The 19411-nt window shown below is 41.0% G+C and overlaps 1 protein-coding gene across 19 annotated transcripts in view; it reads left to right on the top strand.

Annotated features, from left to right (window-relative positions):
- Nucleotides 1–19411, top strand: part of NRCAM (neuronal cell adhesion molecule) — a 377012-nt gene that overhangs the window by 250760 nt on the left and 106841 nt on the right. For 13 of the 19 annotated variants that reach the window (XM_069764776.1, XM_069764771.1, XM_069764766.1 and 10 more), the window contains exons 5-7: nt 8430–8552; nt 9358–9528; nt 12649–12705. In XM_069764776.1, coding sequence (XP_069620877.1) covers nt 8430–8552; nt 9358–9528; nt 12649–12705 — 351 coding nt within the window. The remainder of the gene's footprint in view (nt 1–8429; nt 8553–9357; nt 9529–12648; nt 12706–19411) is intronic. The other 6 variants (XM_069764779.1, XM_069764769.1, XM_069764778.1 and 3 more) reach the window with 1 other exon arrangement.

Below are 19411 nucleotides of genomic sequence, written 5' to 3'. Positions count from 1 at the left end.
GGAGAATGAAATGTTGGTTTAATGTCACTCCGACTCCTTCTTCAGGTCAACCAGAGCATTTGTGGGTGTCCTGAAGAAGGAGTTGGAGTGACTCTGAAATGTATTGACATTAAACCAACATTTCATTCTCTATCATGTGTTGTCATTTATCCAGCAACGCAACACACTTGCATCATGCGTGGCATATTTCATTACAATTCCCTGGAAGCTATGCATTTTTAGTGGTTGTGTCTTACACAACCCTATAAGGTGAGCATTGTTACCTATTGAAAGTCTTTTACTACGTGAATGAGACCCTATTGAGCTTTTGCCTCTATTATCCAAGAATCAATACTCAGCCTCTTCGATCCTCTGCAGCTCCCATCTCTGCACTTACCCAGTTTCTTCTCTTCTCTGCTTCCTGGTCTCATCTGACCACACTGGGAAATCCCTCTGTCAAGCACCAGCCTGTTGGGCTCAACAGACATTTCCTGCCATTCTCGGTGTGTTGTGACAGGACAAGGTAACAGAGATCAGCAGGAACCTGTTAAAATGTCTAACTTCCATAGTACAAAGAAGGAGCAATGATCAAAAATGTTATCAGAATATATCAATATATGAGGTGTTCTTGTGCGGCAGCTGAGCGCATACTCTTCTCACTATGACTACAGGTACATACTATTAAGCGGTTATGGTCTGGGCGCATATGTTAGCATCTAGCTAACCAATACGTATAGGGTGAAGCTTAGGATCAGTGCATTTATCTTTGATAGTGATTAACTTTGTCCGCTTGATCACATTGGTATGTGACAAGTATATATATCTGGTTATAAATTACTATAGGAGTATGGGGTGGATATTTATATACCGTAATATGTTTACCTGCATAATATAATATCTTATACATTTTGATGCTAAATCAGTATATATGTGTCCTTATATCGAGTGAGTTGTGCACACACTGCTGTAGTTCTTTGTATTATGTCCCACAATATTGTAATCCATATTTGTAATGCTGTCTTGACAATTGTTTTATAATAGAATAAAATTTGATATTATTTTTTGAAAAGTTTTGATCATTGCTCCTTCTTTGTACTATGGTAGTTTGACATTAATGCTGTGACGGGATCCCTGTATATGGTGAGGAATAATATTGGCTTCAGGAGCCTGGTAAAAGTCTGACCTGCAGGTGTTGAGGGTTGGTAAGGATAGGTATTGCTTTTGATCATCTGGCCAACCTCTATGTCACAAGTCATAGTCATTTTTGCTGATTCTTTTCTTTATTTTAGCTCTGTATTTAATTTCTGCTTAATTATCTTGCTTTTCTTTTCTTTGATTAAAGACATCTTTAAATTCCTCAAAGCCATCTTATTAGAAGGTAACGGCAAACCATGGCCCTGGTTATGTACTGCATGGAAGTACAAACTTATCCTCAAATTTTCCTGTTTGTTGGACCCTAAAAATGATACAATCTCATTGCTGAGATTGTAGAACACAATGCCACCAGAATGTAAACCTGGGTAATGTGTCTCAATAGACAAGCAAAATCTGCCGCACTGCCCACGGATCCACACCGTACACTGATTGATGTGCTGGGTTTGATTCCAACACGATTGTTTTACCAAAATTGGAATCAAATTCTGAAAACTTTCTTTTTTTTCTCCTTTTTTCATTAACTATCAGATCACTGTCATGACTTTGCATCATTGATATAATTTTTGGAATATTTTTGGAGAAAACCGTACATCATTGGTGAATTACATGCTGGTTTATGAAAAAACCCGGTTTATATAGTGCTCTTGTACATTACCCAGTGTTTATCTCTGACAACTATAATACCTTTTCACCCACTGCACAAATTCCCTGTGTGTCATAAATGCAAATCCTTTTTATTATCCTTTATTTAAGCCATTCACTGTTCAACCCAAATGTTCTGTTATTGACCAAAGTTCTTGATCATTAATGTTGCCATTTCCATAATTACAGCTACGCTGAACGCAATGAACATATGAGTCTCATGTCTAGCCTACAAGTAACGTGGAGAGTAAATGAAACATTGCCAACTGTGCGGCAATTTGTTGTGCCATTATTTGGTGGTATATGGGCATGGAGAAGAGCTGCTGCTGTTACTAGTTATAGCCGTCACAGATAGGCCATGCTGAGAAAGCTATGTGATGCTTACTCAGAATGTTAGCGAGTTCAAAATGCTTATAATGTATTTTCCACACACCGAGAGAAACCTTTAAATGGAAAATCACAGTTTGAGGACTTTCCTCGCAGCGAGACATGAACTTGTTATAGAAATAATAGAGTGCACAATAGTCCGAATTATCCCAAAGTGCGCATTACAGAAGTCTTTCCTATAGAACTCTACATAAAGTGAGGGGTGTGGGAAATATTCCATTCACCTTCATCTTAGGTCACCTTTGCATAGGCACATGTTAGGATAAGAGGTGAAGAAACAGTCAAAGGAAAACCAGATCACCAATTGCAGAGGCTTGTTTTGACTCATGGTATGGTCAGAGCTTCCTTCCAAAGGTATGCACACACAGCACCTTTTAGATGCTTGTGTATCCGTAGAATTTTTCCTGAAGCATCTGTTTTGATATGTTCTCCTTCAGTTTTGCAACAGCTGTCACTGGCATTTAAACTTTAAATAACAAGAGGCTTCTAAGTGGATGCCGCCCAAAGAATGAGCATGGTACTTCTTTTAACCACATCTTGGCTTTCAAAGCCTGAAGCAGTTAAAAGAATTGACAAAATACCCTACACAGTAGCAGAAGAGATCAGTGTGGAGAGGAGGATGTGTTCTGTTCTCACCTGTATGACGACACCTCCTTCATATGATTGGTCATCCTCATGCAGGAGAATAAGTACATGTCCCCAGACAGAAATCACTGGTAACGCCCAAATGAATGTAACATAAATTATAACCTAAACTTTACAAGCTAGTGTCTCCACAATGGAGAGGAGAAATTAAAGAATAAAATTAATGTTTAACTCATCTCTGCAGATGATATCCCATGATATGTCTGGTTTAACATGCTAAAACTGGTGAAAGGTCCTCTTTAACCCATTAACGACCAGGGGTATTTCAGTTTTTGAATTTCCATTTTTTGCTCCCCTTCTTCCCAGAGCCATAACTTTTTTATTTTTACGTCAAAATAACCATGGCTTTTTTTTGCGGGACAAGTTGTATTTTTGAACATCACCATTGGTTTTAACATATCGTGTGCTGGAAAACAGGAAAGAAATTCCAAGTGCGGTGAAATTGCAAACAAAAGTGCAATTCCACAGTTTTTTTATCCATGTTCACTAAATGCTAAAACTGACCTGCCATTTTGATTCTCCAGGTCATTACAAGTTCACAGACACTAAACATGTCTAGGTTCTTTTTTATTTAAAGGGACTCTGTCACCTGAATTTTGAGGGAACAATCTTCAGCCATAGGGGCGGGGTTTTCGGGTGTTTGATTCACCCTTTCCTTACCTGCTGACTGCATGCTGGCTGCAATATTGGATTGAAATTCATTCTCTGTCCTCCATAGTACACGCCTGCGCGAGGTAAGATTGCCTTGTGCAGGCATGTACTACGGAGGACAGAGAATGAACTTCAATCCAATATTGCAGCCAGCATGCAGCCAGCGGGTAAGGAAAGGGTGAATCAAACACCCGAAAACCCCGCCCCTATGGCTGAAGATTGTTCCCTCCAAATTCAGGTGACAGAGTCCCTTTAAGTGGTGAAACAAAATTCCCACATTTGTTAGAAAAAGAAATTGCACCATTGTCTGACAACTGTAGCATCTAAATTTTTTGTGATATAAGGCTGGTTGATGGCTTATTTCTTGCCCACCGAGATTACATTTTTATTCATACCATTTTGGTATAGATACGATCTTTTGATTGCCTGTTATTGCATTTTATTGCAATGTAGCGACGACCAAAAAAAGTCAATTTTGGCGGTTTTAATTTTTTTATCGTTACGCCGTTTAGTGATCAGGTTAATTATTTTTTTAATATTGATAGATTGGCCGATTCTGAACCCGGCGATACCAAATATGTGTATATTTGTTTTTTTTATTGTTTTATTTTGAATGGGGTGAAAGGAGGGTGTTTTGAACTTGCTGACCATGGGGTAATGGCAAAGACAACAATAGAGGTCTGCTGCAGACCCCAGGTTGTCATGCTGACCCATCAGTGACCCGCGATCATCTGGATTAGTGACGCGCTTCTTGTAAGCGCAAGTTAAATGCCGCTGTCAAGAGATTAACAGCGGCATTTAACTAGTTAACAGCCACGGGTGGATCATGATTTCACCCACCGCTGTTGCGAGCACATGTCAGCTGCATGCCTGGAAAGGTGCTGGCTTAGTGCCGGAGCCCTCCCCAAATAAAGTGAGTCTGACATGGGCGTACTATTGCGCCACATGTCGGAAAGGGGTTAAAGGCATCAAGTGCACATACCACAGAGTTTTTCTAAGAAAATTTGGAGCAGAAACTGAGCAGACACTCTTCAAATCGTCATTCATTAAAACTCCCCAACAAATTGTAGGTTGTGTTCAGTTTCTGCTTCAAAAACTCTGCAGCATATAAGTTGGAAACATCTCCAGTCGTATTCATTAGCAACCCATCACCCACTGTAGATGTACAGCCTTCAAGTACAATAACACTGTAAGACAGTTGTTATGTTGGTGGCTGACACATCTGGATATTATTAAACCATCTGTCACATCATATGATGGGTCTATGGGTAAAGGATGCTACAAGCATCCATTTTTCTAATAGCAGCTGGTAAGCATAAGCATACTTTTGTTTGATACTGTGAGAAAGAATAGTATTTTCGACTGTACCTTACCATTTTTCATAGTAACATACACCGGCCAGACAGACTTCAAGGGGAAACTCTGGGACATTTTGACAAAAGATCATATTGACATGTCACAAGCTATCCTAGTTCTATAGTCATGAAAAACTAAGTACATGCTGTTTGAATTCTATGGTTTTACAAATCAGGACATAAAAAAGAAATCCAATTCTTGCTAAGGTCTTAAAATTTAATAAATCTAACAACACATAATTAATTACACCATGTCATAACTTAGTTAACAAAAGGTTAGGCCAAAATACCAAACCAATGTGTGTGAGTACACCTTTACTGCATCTATATAAAAGGGGTATGTAGAAACCGTGTACTACTAATCAAATGCCCTTGATTAATTACTCACCACGTGTGACCACTAGAGATTAGTAGATCTGTCAAAAATCAATTTTGCCATATTGCACAGATTGTACAGGGAAATTCAATTTGCAGCAAAGTTATTTGGTGCCTCTTCTTCTACCATTCCACAGTGATGCTCATTGTAGTAAGCAGGCAGCCAATATCAAAGTAGTAAACAAGAGCTTTTTTTTAACAGTTTGCCTGGTCCATTATGGCTCATCAAAATAGCTATTACAGCTGTCTACCATTTAGCCTGAACTTCCATGTAACAAATTGTAAAAAATAAGAATTATGGAGAATACGACTGTTTGTAAAATTCAAGTAGAATTCAATTGCACTCAAATAAGTATGCTCATGTCTAGTGATCACTTTTATTTTATATAAGCAGAATTTCTTGCAGATTACTGGTCTGGAGCATTCAGGCATTTGTTAACACACTGCCAAGGAATAAAAACATCAGCAATGTCCTCAGACAAGTAGAATAAAAACATCAGCCATGTCCTCAGACAAGTAATTATTGCTACCCATCAGTCTGGGAAGAGTTATAAGGCCATTTCTAAACGATTTGGAATACATCATTCTATAGTGAGAAAGATTATTCACAAGTAGAAAACATTGAAGTCAGTTAATCATCTTACTATGAGTGGACATCCCAACAAATTCTTCCCCAGATCAGGCCATTCAATGCTCAGAGAAATTGAAAAATGCCCAATAGCTTCTGCTCAAAATGTCCAAGTTCTTGATAGTACAATTAGAAATAAACTTGACTGGAAGGTTTGGAAGGATCCTCTTCTTTCTAAAAAGAATGTTGCATGAATAAGTTTTCAAAACTGCATCTGAACAAATTGCAAGACTCATAGAGCAATGTCCATTGGATAGACAATGCTAAAGTGGAGATGTTTGGCCATAATGCGAAAACCATACCCAGCAAATCAGCACAAGAATTGTCATATCAGCTGTCAAGTGCGATTATGAAGAGGTTATGATTTGTGGTTGTGTTGTAGCTAAAGACCGAAGCACCTTGTTGTCATTGAGCTGACTATGAACTTCTTTGTATAGCAAATTATTCTAGAGTAAACTGTGAGGCCATCTATCCAAAAGCTAAATCTTGGGCAAAATATGATAATGGCATCCAACACATCAGGAAATCTACATCAAAATGGCTGAAAAAGAAAATACTCAATATGTTTCAATGATCCAGCCAAAGTACACACCTCAAACCGATTGAAATGCTGTGACGAGACCTTAAGAGGCTTGTGCAGTAACTTATGCCCACAAACCTCAATGAAATTAGCCAACATTGTGAAGAAGAGTCAGACAAAATTCCTCCAGAATGATGTGAGAGACTGATTAGAGTTTTGGTTAAATAGATAATGACACGGTGTAATTTGTGTTGTGTTGTTGTTTTTCATCTGAGATTTTATTAGGTAATTTTAAGACCTTGTAAGGACCAGATGATTTTTATGTCCTGATATCTAAATCCATAAAATTGAAAGAAGGTGTACTTAGTTTGTCTTCATTAGGTATATATTGATATTAACGCCACAGCTTTATTCATGACTTTACATTTACATTACAGTCAATATAGTAGACTCATACATAAAGTATACTACAGGAAGATAATGTATACCACCATTTCTCAAAGCTGAACCACCTGATGTAGGTATGTGTGTGCAGTCACTTTATTTTCAGATTTTTCATTTGAGAGTGAAATGATCTTGCAAAAATGACAACTTTGGGGATAGATAAATATACAGAACTAGATGGTGGCCCGATTCTAACGCATCGGGTATTCTAGAATATGCATGTCCACGTAGTATATTGCCCAGTCACATAGTATATTGCCCAGTCACGTAGTATTTTGTCCAGTCACGTAGTATAATGCTCCATGCAGTTATGGCCCCATAGATGCCCCATATAATGCTCCATGCAGTTATGGCCCCATAGATGCTCCATATAATGCTCCATGCAGTTATGGCCCCATAGATGCTCCATATAATGCTCCATGCAGTTATGGCCCCATAGATGCTCCATATAATGCTCCATGCAGTTATGGCCCCATAGATGCTCCATATAATGCTCCATGCAGTTATGGCCCCATAGATGCCCCATATAATGCTCCATGCAGTTCTTTATGGCCCCATAGATGCCCCATATAATGCTCCATGCAGTTTTTTATGGCCCCATAGACGCTCCATACAGCATTGTGCCACATGTAATGTTGCTGCTGCTGCAATAAAAAAAAAATCACATACTCACCTCTCGTCGCTGCTCCTCAGCGTCCCGTCTCTCCGCACTGACTGTTCAGGCAGAGGGCGGCGCGCACACTAATACGTCATCACGCCCTCTGACCTGAACAGTCACTGCAAGAGGACGGGAAGATGGAGCGGCGCCCGGCGGGTGGAACGCGGACAGGTGAATATGAAATACTCACCTGCTCCTGACGCTGTCCCTGCCTGTTCCATGGTACCGCAGCTTCTTCACGCCTGCGCGAGAAGGACCTGCCATGATGTAACGGTCACATGACCGTGACGTCATGGCAGATCCTTGGCGCGCAGGGCCTGTGATGACGTCGCGGTCACATGACCGTGACGTCATGGAAGGTCCTTTGCGCATACCATCCTTAGCACCGGAACGTCGAGAAGAGCGGGAAAGGCGCCGGAGGGTGAGTATATGATGATTTTTTATTTTTTTAAAATTATTTTTAGCATTAGATCTTTTTATTATTGACGCTGCATAGGCAGCATCAATAGTAAAAACTTGGTCACACAGGGTTAATAGCGGCGGTAACGGAGTGAGTTACCCGCGGCATAACGCGGTCCGTTACCGCCGGCATTAACCCTCTGTGAGCGGTGACCGGAGGGGAGTATGCAGACGCCGGGCACTGACTGCGGGGAGGAAGGAGCGGCCATTTTCTTCCAGACTGTGTCCGTCGCTGATTGGTTGTGGCTGTTTTGCCACGACCAATCAGCGACTTGGATTTCCATGACTGACAGAGGCCACGACCAATGAATATCCGTGACAGACAGACAGACGGAAGTGACCCTTAGACAATTATATATATAGATATGGTACAATTGTTATTTTGGGTAACTTGAACAATAAAGGTCTCTAGGTTTCTTTAGTATTTGTATGTCTACACCACAGAAAATGGCATCTAACTATGCTTTGCACCAACCACATTGAGATGTAATGGAATATTACAAAACAATTCACTAAGTTTCTTTTTCACAGGGTCACCACTGTGGACTAAGGAGAAAATAGAACCTATTGTTATACAACAGGGTATGCCTTTGGTTTTGCCATGCAAACCTCCAAGGGGGCTACCTCCACCTATCATTTTTTGGATGGATAACTGTAAGTAATCTTGTTGCTTATAGATTTAAATGTATTAACTGTGTATCGAAATATCCATACTACCGTAGTAAAAGTGTTGGTGTCTGTAATCTACTACTGTAAATCTTAATATATATATATATATATATATATATATATATATGTTCCTTGTATAAGTACCAGGTACTACTTGGTTTCAAGCAACTTATTCGGTTGGGTCAGCATGATCTATAATGTTGAGAAGTCTGGACCAATAGCTCTTGAGAAAAAAGGGGAAAAAATAGAGGGGTGCCGAGTTAGAAATAGTCAAGAGCAATTCTGTCACCTGGGAGAGTTGTGCAAGCAATAAGCACGACTTTCTATTGCACTTATCGGTTCATAGACCAGTGAGATAGAAATGGATAAATGTAGAATTTTAAAAGAAGTATTCTCCCTAGGCAGTAGGCATCTCAAATAGTGATTGCTTAGGGTCAAAATATCTCACTTTGGTATATCATTAAATGCCTCTCTTTATTACTACTCTTTCGGTGTTCTCCACTGGTTTGGGGGAATACAAAAAGCACTCTCAAGAAATTGCATTTTTCTTCAAAAATCTGCACATGGTCAACATAATACACAATTTTACTGCATTTTTAAAACTCATACTGTGTATCGAAAGGCGAAACTAAACGGGAAGACTTGATTGGTTTTCTTTTATTGTCATAAGTTCTTGTTGTATTTTTTGTTTTTTACTGTTTTTTTTATGTTATCAAATGTAACATTAAGAATATTAGCGTACAAGTGAACGTGGGCATATCTCAGTAATTCACAATATTCTTTTTCTCAGTTTTCCAGCGGTTACCTCAAAACGGTAGAGTTTCCCAAGGTCTCAATGGTGACCTCTACTTCTCCAATGTTCAGCCAGAGGACACACGAGATTTTTACATCTGTTATGCCAGGTTTAACCTTACTCAGACTATCCATCAGAAGCAGCCCATTTCTTTGAAAGTTCTAACAAGTAAGAATATTCTCTATATTGTATTTTCATTCACTTTTAAGGTATGTCCAGGGCTAGGATTTTCAATTTCAGGTGTAAAAAGTGGTGTGATACATTTTATTTAAATAATTTATTAAGAATAGTCGCAAGGATCTGTCGTTCTCTGTATTTCTCACAGGATGCCCATTACCCTCTTCTGGTGACTTGTAATATTCAGCCAGCATATGATTTTGCTTTTCTCATTTCTTTCTGCAATATTCATTTCATTATCACAGATCTGCCATACACGGGCAGGCTGTGAAGGGTTCCTTTTGACACTGCACAGGCAAGTAAACATACTTCAGATTTAGTAGTCCCAAAATCTACTTTTTGGGATTTCAGTACATTCTAAAGCTGTACTTAGATTACTGAGAGCACTTACCCTAGTACCCCTAAGTTTCCAAAGACAATAGTATGTTAAACCCTTCACGACATGCGCCGTACATGTACTGCACATGTCGTGTCTCACCCTTTGATGTGGGCTCCGTCCCTAAGCCCACATCTTTCCCGGCACCTGTCAGCTGTTTTGAACAGCTGGCGTGTGCCTCTAACAGCCGCAGGTGGAATCGTGATCCACCTGCGTCTGTCATCTAGTTAAATGCCGCTGTCAATCTCACATCGGAAACATTGGTGACCCCGTCACGTGATTGTGAGTCACCAATGGGTTGGCATGACAAACAGAGGTCTCCAGCAGACCTCTATGGTTGTCACTGCCGGATTGCTATGAGCGCTGCCCCGTGGTTGGCACTCATAACAAATGAGCAATTCTGCTACATAGAGGCGATCTGATCACCGCCTGTATGTAGCAGAGACGATCAGATTATGTCAGCTTCTAGTCTCCCATGGAGATTATTGAAGCGAGCCAAAAGCTAAAAAAAATGTTAGAAAAAAATGTAAAATAATAAGGAAAAAAACAAAAGTTCAACTCACCCCTCTTTTGCCTCATTCAAAATAAAACAATAGAAAGAAAGAAAACATACACATATTTGGTATTGCTGTGTTCAGAATTGCCCAATCTATCAATACAAAAAAAGAGAATTGACCAGATCGCTAAACGGCCTAAGGAAAAAAAGTAAAAATTCCAGAATTACTTTATTGTCACCGCAACATTGCATTAAAATGCAATAAAGGGCGATCAAAAGATCGCATACATACTAAAATGGTATCATTAAAAACGGCTGCTTGGCACACAAAAAATAAGCCCTCAACGGGACCCCGATCCTGAAAAACGGAGACGCTATGGGTCTTGAAAAATGAAGCAATTTTTTTTTAACAAAATTTGGAATTTTTTTTTCACCACTTAAATAAAAAAGAAACTAGACATGTTTGGTGTCTATGAACTTGCAATGACCTGGAGAATCATAACAGCAGGTCAGTTTTAGAATTTGTTGAACATGTTAAAAAAAAATCCAAAAAACAGTTGTGGAATTGCACTTTTTTGTAATTTCACCACACTTGGAATTTTGTTCCTGTTTTTGAGTACGCGATATGTTAAAACCAATGGTGTCATTCAAAAGTACAACTCGTCCCGCAAAAAACAAGCCCTCGGATGGCCACATTGATGTAAAAATAAAAAAGTTATGGCTGTGGGAAGAAGGGGAGCGAAAAACAGAAAAGCAAAAACAAAACAGGGCTCTGTCATGAAGGGGTTAGAGAGAACCTGTCATTGTTTTGGGCCACTAAGCAGCAGCATATAGATGTGCAGTGAGGGTTGCATATTATAGTCATGCCCAGGTCAAGAACAGCCATTTTGACTTTAAGGATTAAAAGAGTTTCTGAGTTACGAAAGATGATTCTTGGACTTTCCTCCACTAGCATTAATCACATGCATTTTTTTGCCGATGAAGCCAAGGACATTACCCTTTCTTCACTCTGTAGAAACCCCCAGTTTTGATACACCATCCTGCCATGTGGCCCAGCACCCAGTGAAAGGTTCTATTTAAGTCATGATATTTCTTTAGCATCTTTAAGATAAGACATTTTTTATAAATAAAACAAATGCAAAAGAAACTAGTAAGGGACATTAAGTATCAATGAAGTCCGTTTTATTTATCTTTTTTTTTCCTGAAATTAATTGAAAATAATTCTTTTAAAGCTAAAATAATATTTATGTCATGCTTATATATTTAAAGGGAACCTGTCACCCCGTTTTTTCAGATTGAGCTATAAGTACTGTTAAATAGGGCCTGCGCTGTGCGTTACTATAGTGTATGTAGTGTACCCTGATTCCCCATGTATGCTGAGAAATACATTACCAAAGTCGCCGTTTTCGCCTGTCAATCAGGCTGGTCTGGTCAGGTGGGCGTGTTCACAGCGCTCTTTTCTTCTCCAGCTTTCCGTTGGTGGCGTAGTGGTGTGCGCATGTCCAAGGTCCGAATTCCCTGCGCCCACGTGAAGACACAGCGCGCGATCTGCGCTGTAATCCCTTGCATCGGTGGGGGCGGCCATCTTCCTGGGGCCGCGCGTGCGCAGATGGAGTGCTCTGCTGCACGGGGCTTCAGGAAAATGGCCGCGGGATGCCGCGCGTGCGCATTAGAGATCGCGGCGGCCATTTTCCCAAAGCCGAGTTTGCATCTTGGTTGGCTTTGGAAAAATGGCCGCCGCGATCTCTAATGCGCACGCGCGGCATCCCGCGGCCATTTTCCTGAAGCCCCGTGCAGCAGAGCACTCCATCTGCGCACGCGCGGCCCCAGGAAGATGGCCGCCCCCACCGATGCAAGGGATTACAGCGCAGATCGCGCGCTGTGTCTTCACGTGGGCGCAGGGAATTCGGACCTTGGACATGCGCACACCACTACGCCACCAACGGAAAGCTGAAGAAGAAAAGAGCGCTGTGAACACGCCCACCTGACCAGACCAGCCTGATTGACAGGCGAAAACGGCGACTTTGGTAATGTATTTCTCAGCATACATGGGGAATCAGGGTACACTACATACACTATAGTAACGCACAGCGCAGGCCCTATTTAACAGTATTTATATTTCAATCTCAAAAAACGGGGTGACAGGTTCCCTTTAAAGAAGTTTCTGATTCCTTCAAAGTATTTCTACTTTTTCATACACTGTGTTGCTGAGAAACATTTGTGCTGTTTTATTTTTTAGTGGATGCTATGAATGAGAGTTTAGCTGCTAATTTAACTGAAACTGATTTTTATGGTGGTGAGTTTTGGTAAAAAAGAAAAGACCTTATTTCGTATCTCCTTTAATATTATAATGAACCCCGACCTTAACCATCTATAAAATTCTTCTGTCTGCGTTGTCCATGTCACTCTTCCCCTTTTTACTATATTACTTTGTATTTCTATCATCTATAATTCTTTAGAGTAATACCAGTGATGAAAGAGGATACAGTGCACGCATTTTGTGCTTCTGGAAAGTAGTAGATGATTCTGCAATTCATATAGTTGTATTTCTAAATGCTTCTATAGCTGAACTCCTGAGGCTGTAATCAGCATAATGGAGCGAAGAATACACATTTATAAATAAAACGGCAATCTTTTCATGACTTTTGAATTGGTTTTAAATATAGCAAATTTCCCAAGAAGATTACTCCCCTTACATAAGGTACAACATGTTGTATAAGTAGCTGTTAGGGATTACGATTCCAGTTATTATATTGTATTTCTTGCTAAAAATAAGGCGTGTCACAGTTCATTGAATATGACACACACTATTTAACAGACTTAATAGCAATCTACAATCGTGGCCAAAAAGGTTTGAGATTGACTTGGGTTTTGGTTTTCTTTAGTGTTTTTAGATCTTTTACTCAGAAGATTTTTTTATACTTTTGTTGACAAATACACCAAGAAGTTTATGCAAAGGCTATATTTCTAATGTTGACCCTTATTTCAAGAATTCTTCAATTTCCCTTGGCATGCTGGAAATCAGCTTCAGGGCCAATCTCGACTGATGATAACTCATTCTAATCAGTGCTTGAAGTTTATCACAATTTCTATGGTTTTGTTTGTCCACCAGCATTTGAGGATTGGCCACAGGTTCTTAATGGGATTGAGATCTGTGGAGCTCCTGGTCACAGACCCATAATTTAAATGTTTTGCTCATTTAGTTTAGTTATCACATTTTGCCTTGTGACATGATGCTCCATCATGCAGGAAACAGCATTGTTTATCTTCAAATTGCTACTGGATAATTGGAAGAAGTAGTACTTGGAGGATATTTAGATACCATTCTTTATTCATGACGGTGTATTTAGGCAAAATTATGAGTGAGCCCAATCCCTTGGTGCGCTCACAATGGGGGATGGTCTGGTGTCAAGAAGAGCAGCAAAGGAATTACTTCGCTTGAAGAAAAAGCATCAACACAGACTAACATTCTGCAGAAGGAGCAAGGATTGGATTGCAGAGGTCTGGGGTAAAGTTACTTTCTCTGATGAATCCTGTTAGGGACATCTGGAAGAATGATTATCTGGAGAAGAAAATGTGAGAACTACCATGAGTCCTGTGCAATGCCAAAAGAAAGAATCCTGAGATCATTCATATTTGGGGTTGCTATTCCACCAAAGAAGTGCACTCACTCACAATATTGCCTGAGAACAAAATATAGGATTGTGTCTAAACATCATTCAAGAGCAAAGACTCCCAATGATCCAGAAACAATTTGGTGAAGAACAATGCTTTATCGAGCATGATGGATTACGATATCACAAGGCAAAAGTGATAACTGACTCAGTGAAGATAACATTGAAATTTCGGGTTCATTGGCAAGAAACTTCATACAGTGGGTACGGAAAGTATTCAGACCCCTTTAATTTTTTCACTCTTTGTTTCATTGCAGCCTTTTGGTAAATTCAAAAAAGTTAATTTTGTTCACACACCTGTAGAAAGTAAGCCCGCAAGGGCAGGGTCCTCTTCCCTCAGTACCAGTCTGTCATTGTTAGTTTTGTTTACTGTAAGTGATATTTGTATTTTGATGTAACCCCTTCTCATGTACAGCACCATGGAATTAATGGTGCTATATAAATAAATAATATTAATTGATGTACACTCTGTGTTAGGTGTCGAGTTCCCGCCTCTGCACAGGGGGAATCTCGGACCATCTCCGCTGCTGTCTCCCATTCCTCTCCAGCCACAGTGGAGCCTGCTCAGCGGAGACGTCGGTCCCAGCGCCTGACTCAGGCTGATACTGGGCGACTGGTTACTACTGTTCTTCCAGGCTCTGCCTTTGTAGCCAGCGCTGATCAGCAGCGAGCAGATCTTTCTGGGACTAAGTCCTGCTTTTCCCATACTGGGCATGCCCACGGGACGACCTCCCATTGGAGGTCAGGGGTCACATGCGCATGTCCTGAAGCTGTTCCTGTTGGACCACTAGGAAGGTCCTTGAGTGTTAAAACTATAAAATGTTTGCATGGCCGCACTGCCAGGCGCTAGTATCAAACCTTTGTTATGGGCTCAGCGCCAGTGTGGTCATGGTTGTATGTGTCAGAGTTTGGCTGAAATAAGCCCCAAGAATAGCAGCACGTCCGTTGAGGAGTTTTTATGTATGTGGATCCAGGGCTGGCGTATAGCCATTAGAATTCCGGCTCCACTGGAGAGGAGTTGCTTGTGTGCTATTCTGACTGCATGACCACTGTTGGCTCTATTAGGTAGCTGTGATCTCCTGTGAGGTTAACAGGGCACGGCGTTCTCTTTTCGTAGTGAGTCTGTGAAGTAACAGAGTTCGCTTATGCCGCCATATAGTACCGCCTGTTACTAGCAGCAGGTTTCTCTCATGCACGGTGGACCCCGGGTTGCGAACGCACCCACTGTTTCATATATATATATATATATATATATATATATATATATATTCGGTGCGTTCCGCCAACCCTAACACTCTGCACCCCCAAAAAAACAGAAATGTAGAAGTTTTTGCTAATTTAATAAAAAAGAAAAACTAAAATATCACATGGTCATAAGTATTCAGACCCTTTGCTCAGACAGTCATATTTAAGTCACATGCTGTCCATTTCCTTGTGATCCTCCTTGAGATGGTTCTACTTCTTCATTGGAGTCCAGCTGTGTTTAATTAAACTGATAGGACTTGATTTGGAAAGGCACACACCTGTCTATATAAGACCTCACAGCTCACAGTGCATGTCAGACCAAATGGGAATCATGTGGTCAAAGGAACTGACCAAGGAGCTCAGAGGCAAAATTGTGGCAAGGCACAATTTTGGCCAAGGTTACAACAAAATTTCTGCAGTACACAAGGTTCCTAAGAGCACAGTGGCCTCCATAATCCTTAAATGGAAGAAGTTTGGGACCACCAGAATTCTTCCTAGACCTGTCCGTCCAGCCAAACTGAGCAAACGTGGGAGAAGAGCCTTGGTGAGAGAGGTAAAGAAGAACCCCAATTTCACTGTGGCTGAGCTCCAGAGATGCAGTAGGGAGATGGGAGAAAGTTCCACAAAGTCAACTATCACTGAAGCTCTCCACCAGTTATGGCAGATTGGCTCGACGGAAGCCTCTCTTCAGTGCAAGACATGCGAAAGCCCGCATAGAGTTTGCTAAAAAACACATGAAGGACTCCCAGACTTTGAGAAATAAGATTCTCTGGTCTGATGAGATGAAGATAGATGTTTTTGGTGATAATTCTAAGCTTTATGTGTGGAGAAAACCAGGCACTGCTCTTCTCCTGAAAATACAATCCCAACAGTGAAACGTGGTGGCAGCATCATGCTATGGGGGTGTTTTTCAGCTGCAGGGACAGGACGACTGGTTGTCGTTGAAGGAAACATGAATGCAGCCAAGTACAGAGAAATCCTGAATGAAAACCTCTTCAAGAGTGCTCTGGACCTCTGTCTTGGCCGAATGTTCACCTTCCAACAAGACAATGACCCTAAGCACACAGCTAAAATAACAAAGGAGTGGCTTCAGAACAACTCTGTGACGATTCTCAACTGGCCCAGCCAGAGCCCTTACCTAAACCCAATTGAGCATCTCTGGAGAGACTTCAAAATGGCTGTCCACCAACGTTTACCATCCAACCTGACGGAACTGGAGAGGATCTGCAAGGAAGAATGGCAGAGGATCCCCAAATCCAGATGTGAAAAACTTGTATCTTTCCCAAGAAGACTCATGGCTGTACTAGCTCATAAGGGTGCGTCTACTCAATACTGAGCAAAGGTCTGAATACTTATGACCATGTGATATCTGAATACTTATGACCATGTGATATGTCAGTTTTTCTTTTTTAATAAATTTGCAAAAACTACTACGTTTCTTTTTTTTCAGTCAAGATGGGGGTGCAGAGTGTACATTAATGAGAAAAAAATAACTTTTTTGAATTTACTAAATGGCTGCAATGAAACAAAGAATGAAAAATTTAAAGGGGTCTGAATACTTTCCGTACCCACTGTAGATCTGAATCCTATTAAGAACCTGTGGTCAGTCCACAAAAAGATGGTGGACAAACAAAAACACAGAAATTGTGATAAACCCCAAGCAATGATTAGGATAGATTGGTGTTGTGAATTCCGCTCTTGGACTCCCTCCGGTGGTTGTAAGTGGCACTTTTGTGAGTTCTGCTCTTGGGCTCCCTCTTGTGGTTTCAAGTGGTATGGCTGCTCCTTGGAGTTAGCTGTCATCAGCTGCCTCCACTTATCTTCTCTTCTGCTTGGCTATTTAGGTCTGGCTGTTCCTTCAGCTAGTGCCACTTGTAAATGGTTTCTGGTTGGATTCACATCTCTTTGGATTTCCCTGTTTTCCTGACCAGTTCAGCAAAGCTAAGTTCTTACTTGCTCTGTTCTGTTCACAGATTGTGGACTTAAGGTACCTTCACACATAACGATATTGTTAACGATATCGTTGCTATTTGTGACGTAGCAACGATATCGTTAATGAAATCGTTCTGTGTGACAGCGACCAACGATCAGGCCCCTGCTGGGAGATCGTTGGTCGCTGAACAAAGTCCAGAACTTTATTTCGTCGCTGGACTCCCTGGAGACATCGCTGGATCGGCGTGTGTGACACCGATCCAGCGATGTCTTCACTGGTAACCAGGGTAAACATCGGGTAACTAAGCGCAGGGCCGCGCTTAGTAACCCGATGTTTACCCTGGTTACCATGCTAAAAGTAAAAAAAAACAAACACTAGATACTTACCTACCGCTGTCTGTCCTCCAGCGCTGTGCTCTGCTCTCCTCCTGCACTGTCTGTGAGCCGGAAAGCAGAGCGGTGACGTCACCGCTCTGCTTTCCGGCTCACAGACAGTACAGGAGGAGAGCAGAGAAGCAGAGCGCAGCGCTGGAGGACAGACAGCGGTAGGTAAGTATCTAGTGTTTGTTTTTTTTTACTTTTAGCATGGTAACCAGGGTAAACATCGGGTTACTAAGCGCGGCCCTGCGCTTAGTTACCTGATGTTTACCCTGGTTACCGGCATCGTTGGTCGCTGGAGAGCGGTCTGTGTGACAGCTCTCCAGCGACCAAACAGCGACGCTGCAGCGATCCGAATCGTTGTCGGTATCGCTGCAGCGTCGCTTAGTGTGAAGGGGCCTTTATCCGTTCAGTGCTTTCTATGTTTGTCCAGCTTATCAGTATGAATTAATTCTGTCTTGCTGGAAGCTCTGGGAAGCAGATTTACCCTCCACACCTTTAGTCAGGTGTGGAGATTTTTAGTAAACTCTGCGTGGATTTTTGTAGTGTTTTATACTGACCGCACAGTATTCCATCCTGTCCTATCTATCAAGCTAGACTGGCCTCCTGTGCTCATCCTGGTTTCATTCTGTGTATGTCTTTTCCCTCTCCACTCACAGTCATTATTTGTGGGGGGCTAATCTATCCTTTGGGGATTTTCTCTGAGGCAAGATAGTTTTCCTGCTTCTGTCTTTAGGGGTAGTTAGCTCTTAGGCTGTGACGAGATGCATAGGGAGAGTTAGGAGCATTCCACGGCTGCTTCTAGTGTTGTGTTGAGCTTAGGGACTGCGGTCAGTACAGTTACCACTTCCTTCAGAGCTCGTTCCATGTTCCCTAGACCACCGCATCATAACAGATTGGTTCACTATCAGTTAAACCCATAAACCCATAAGCTAATATCCAGCATATTACAGACGTCTTGAAAAGTAAGGGTCAACACTAAATGTTGAGTCTTTGCATAAATTTGATATATTTGTCAATAAAAGTGTAAACATTTCTGAAATGCTTCTAATTGTACTTCAGGAACCATAGAAACATCTAACTAAAAGATGTAGAAACAACGGAGGGGCAAAGTTTGTGAAAAACAAAATTTTGTGTCAGTCTCAAAACATTGGCCATACTGCACATAGAATAGAGAATTTTCCCAGAGAAAGAAAAAAATCTATGGATCAAGGAGCCTAGTGCTTGTTTGCCCTTTTTAGTCATCCATTGTTAGTGCCTATGGCAAAGAAACCATGTAAGTTCAATTACAGGGTGGGTGGACGGACCGACATGAATTGGAGCCCTACATAAAGTCCATTGCAGCAAAAGCAGTATATATGGTGCATAAGCCCTTGCTTTTTTCCATTTATATTATTATTGCTAAAAAGGTAGAAGTTCACTAATGAGCCACATGCCAAAGTAGTGCTGTCATTTTCCAAACACTGTAGTATGATCTGAATTTTGCTACACCAGTTAGCCTGGCTAATTGTAAATCTTTTCTTCAACTTTAGAATAGAAGCAAAGAAAATAAAAGTGCTAAGTAACAGAAGCTGCATGAGACCATAGCTCCAAAGAGTGCACATTAGGACACTTCTTCATTATTTCTGGCCTTTAGTTAGAAATCCATTTAGACCAGTAGCTATTGTGCTATTAGACTAAATTACTTAGCTCTGTAAGTTTTCGTTGGACGAATTTTTACAATTAACAAGAAAACACTGCAAGTTGGATACAAATACATTAAACTGTAAGGAT

This window comes from Ranitomeya imitator, chromosome 4 (genome assembly GCF_032444005.1).
Source record: "Ranitomeya imitator isolate aRanImi1 chromosome 4, aRanImi1.pri, whole genome shotgun sequence".
Lineage (NCBI taxonomy): Eukaryota > Metazoa > Chordata > Amphibia > Anura > Dendrobatidae > Ranitomeya > Ranitomeya imitator.
Note: the sequence above shows the minus strand (reverse complement) of the source record. Positions and strands in the feature narration are given on the sequence as shown.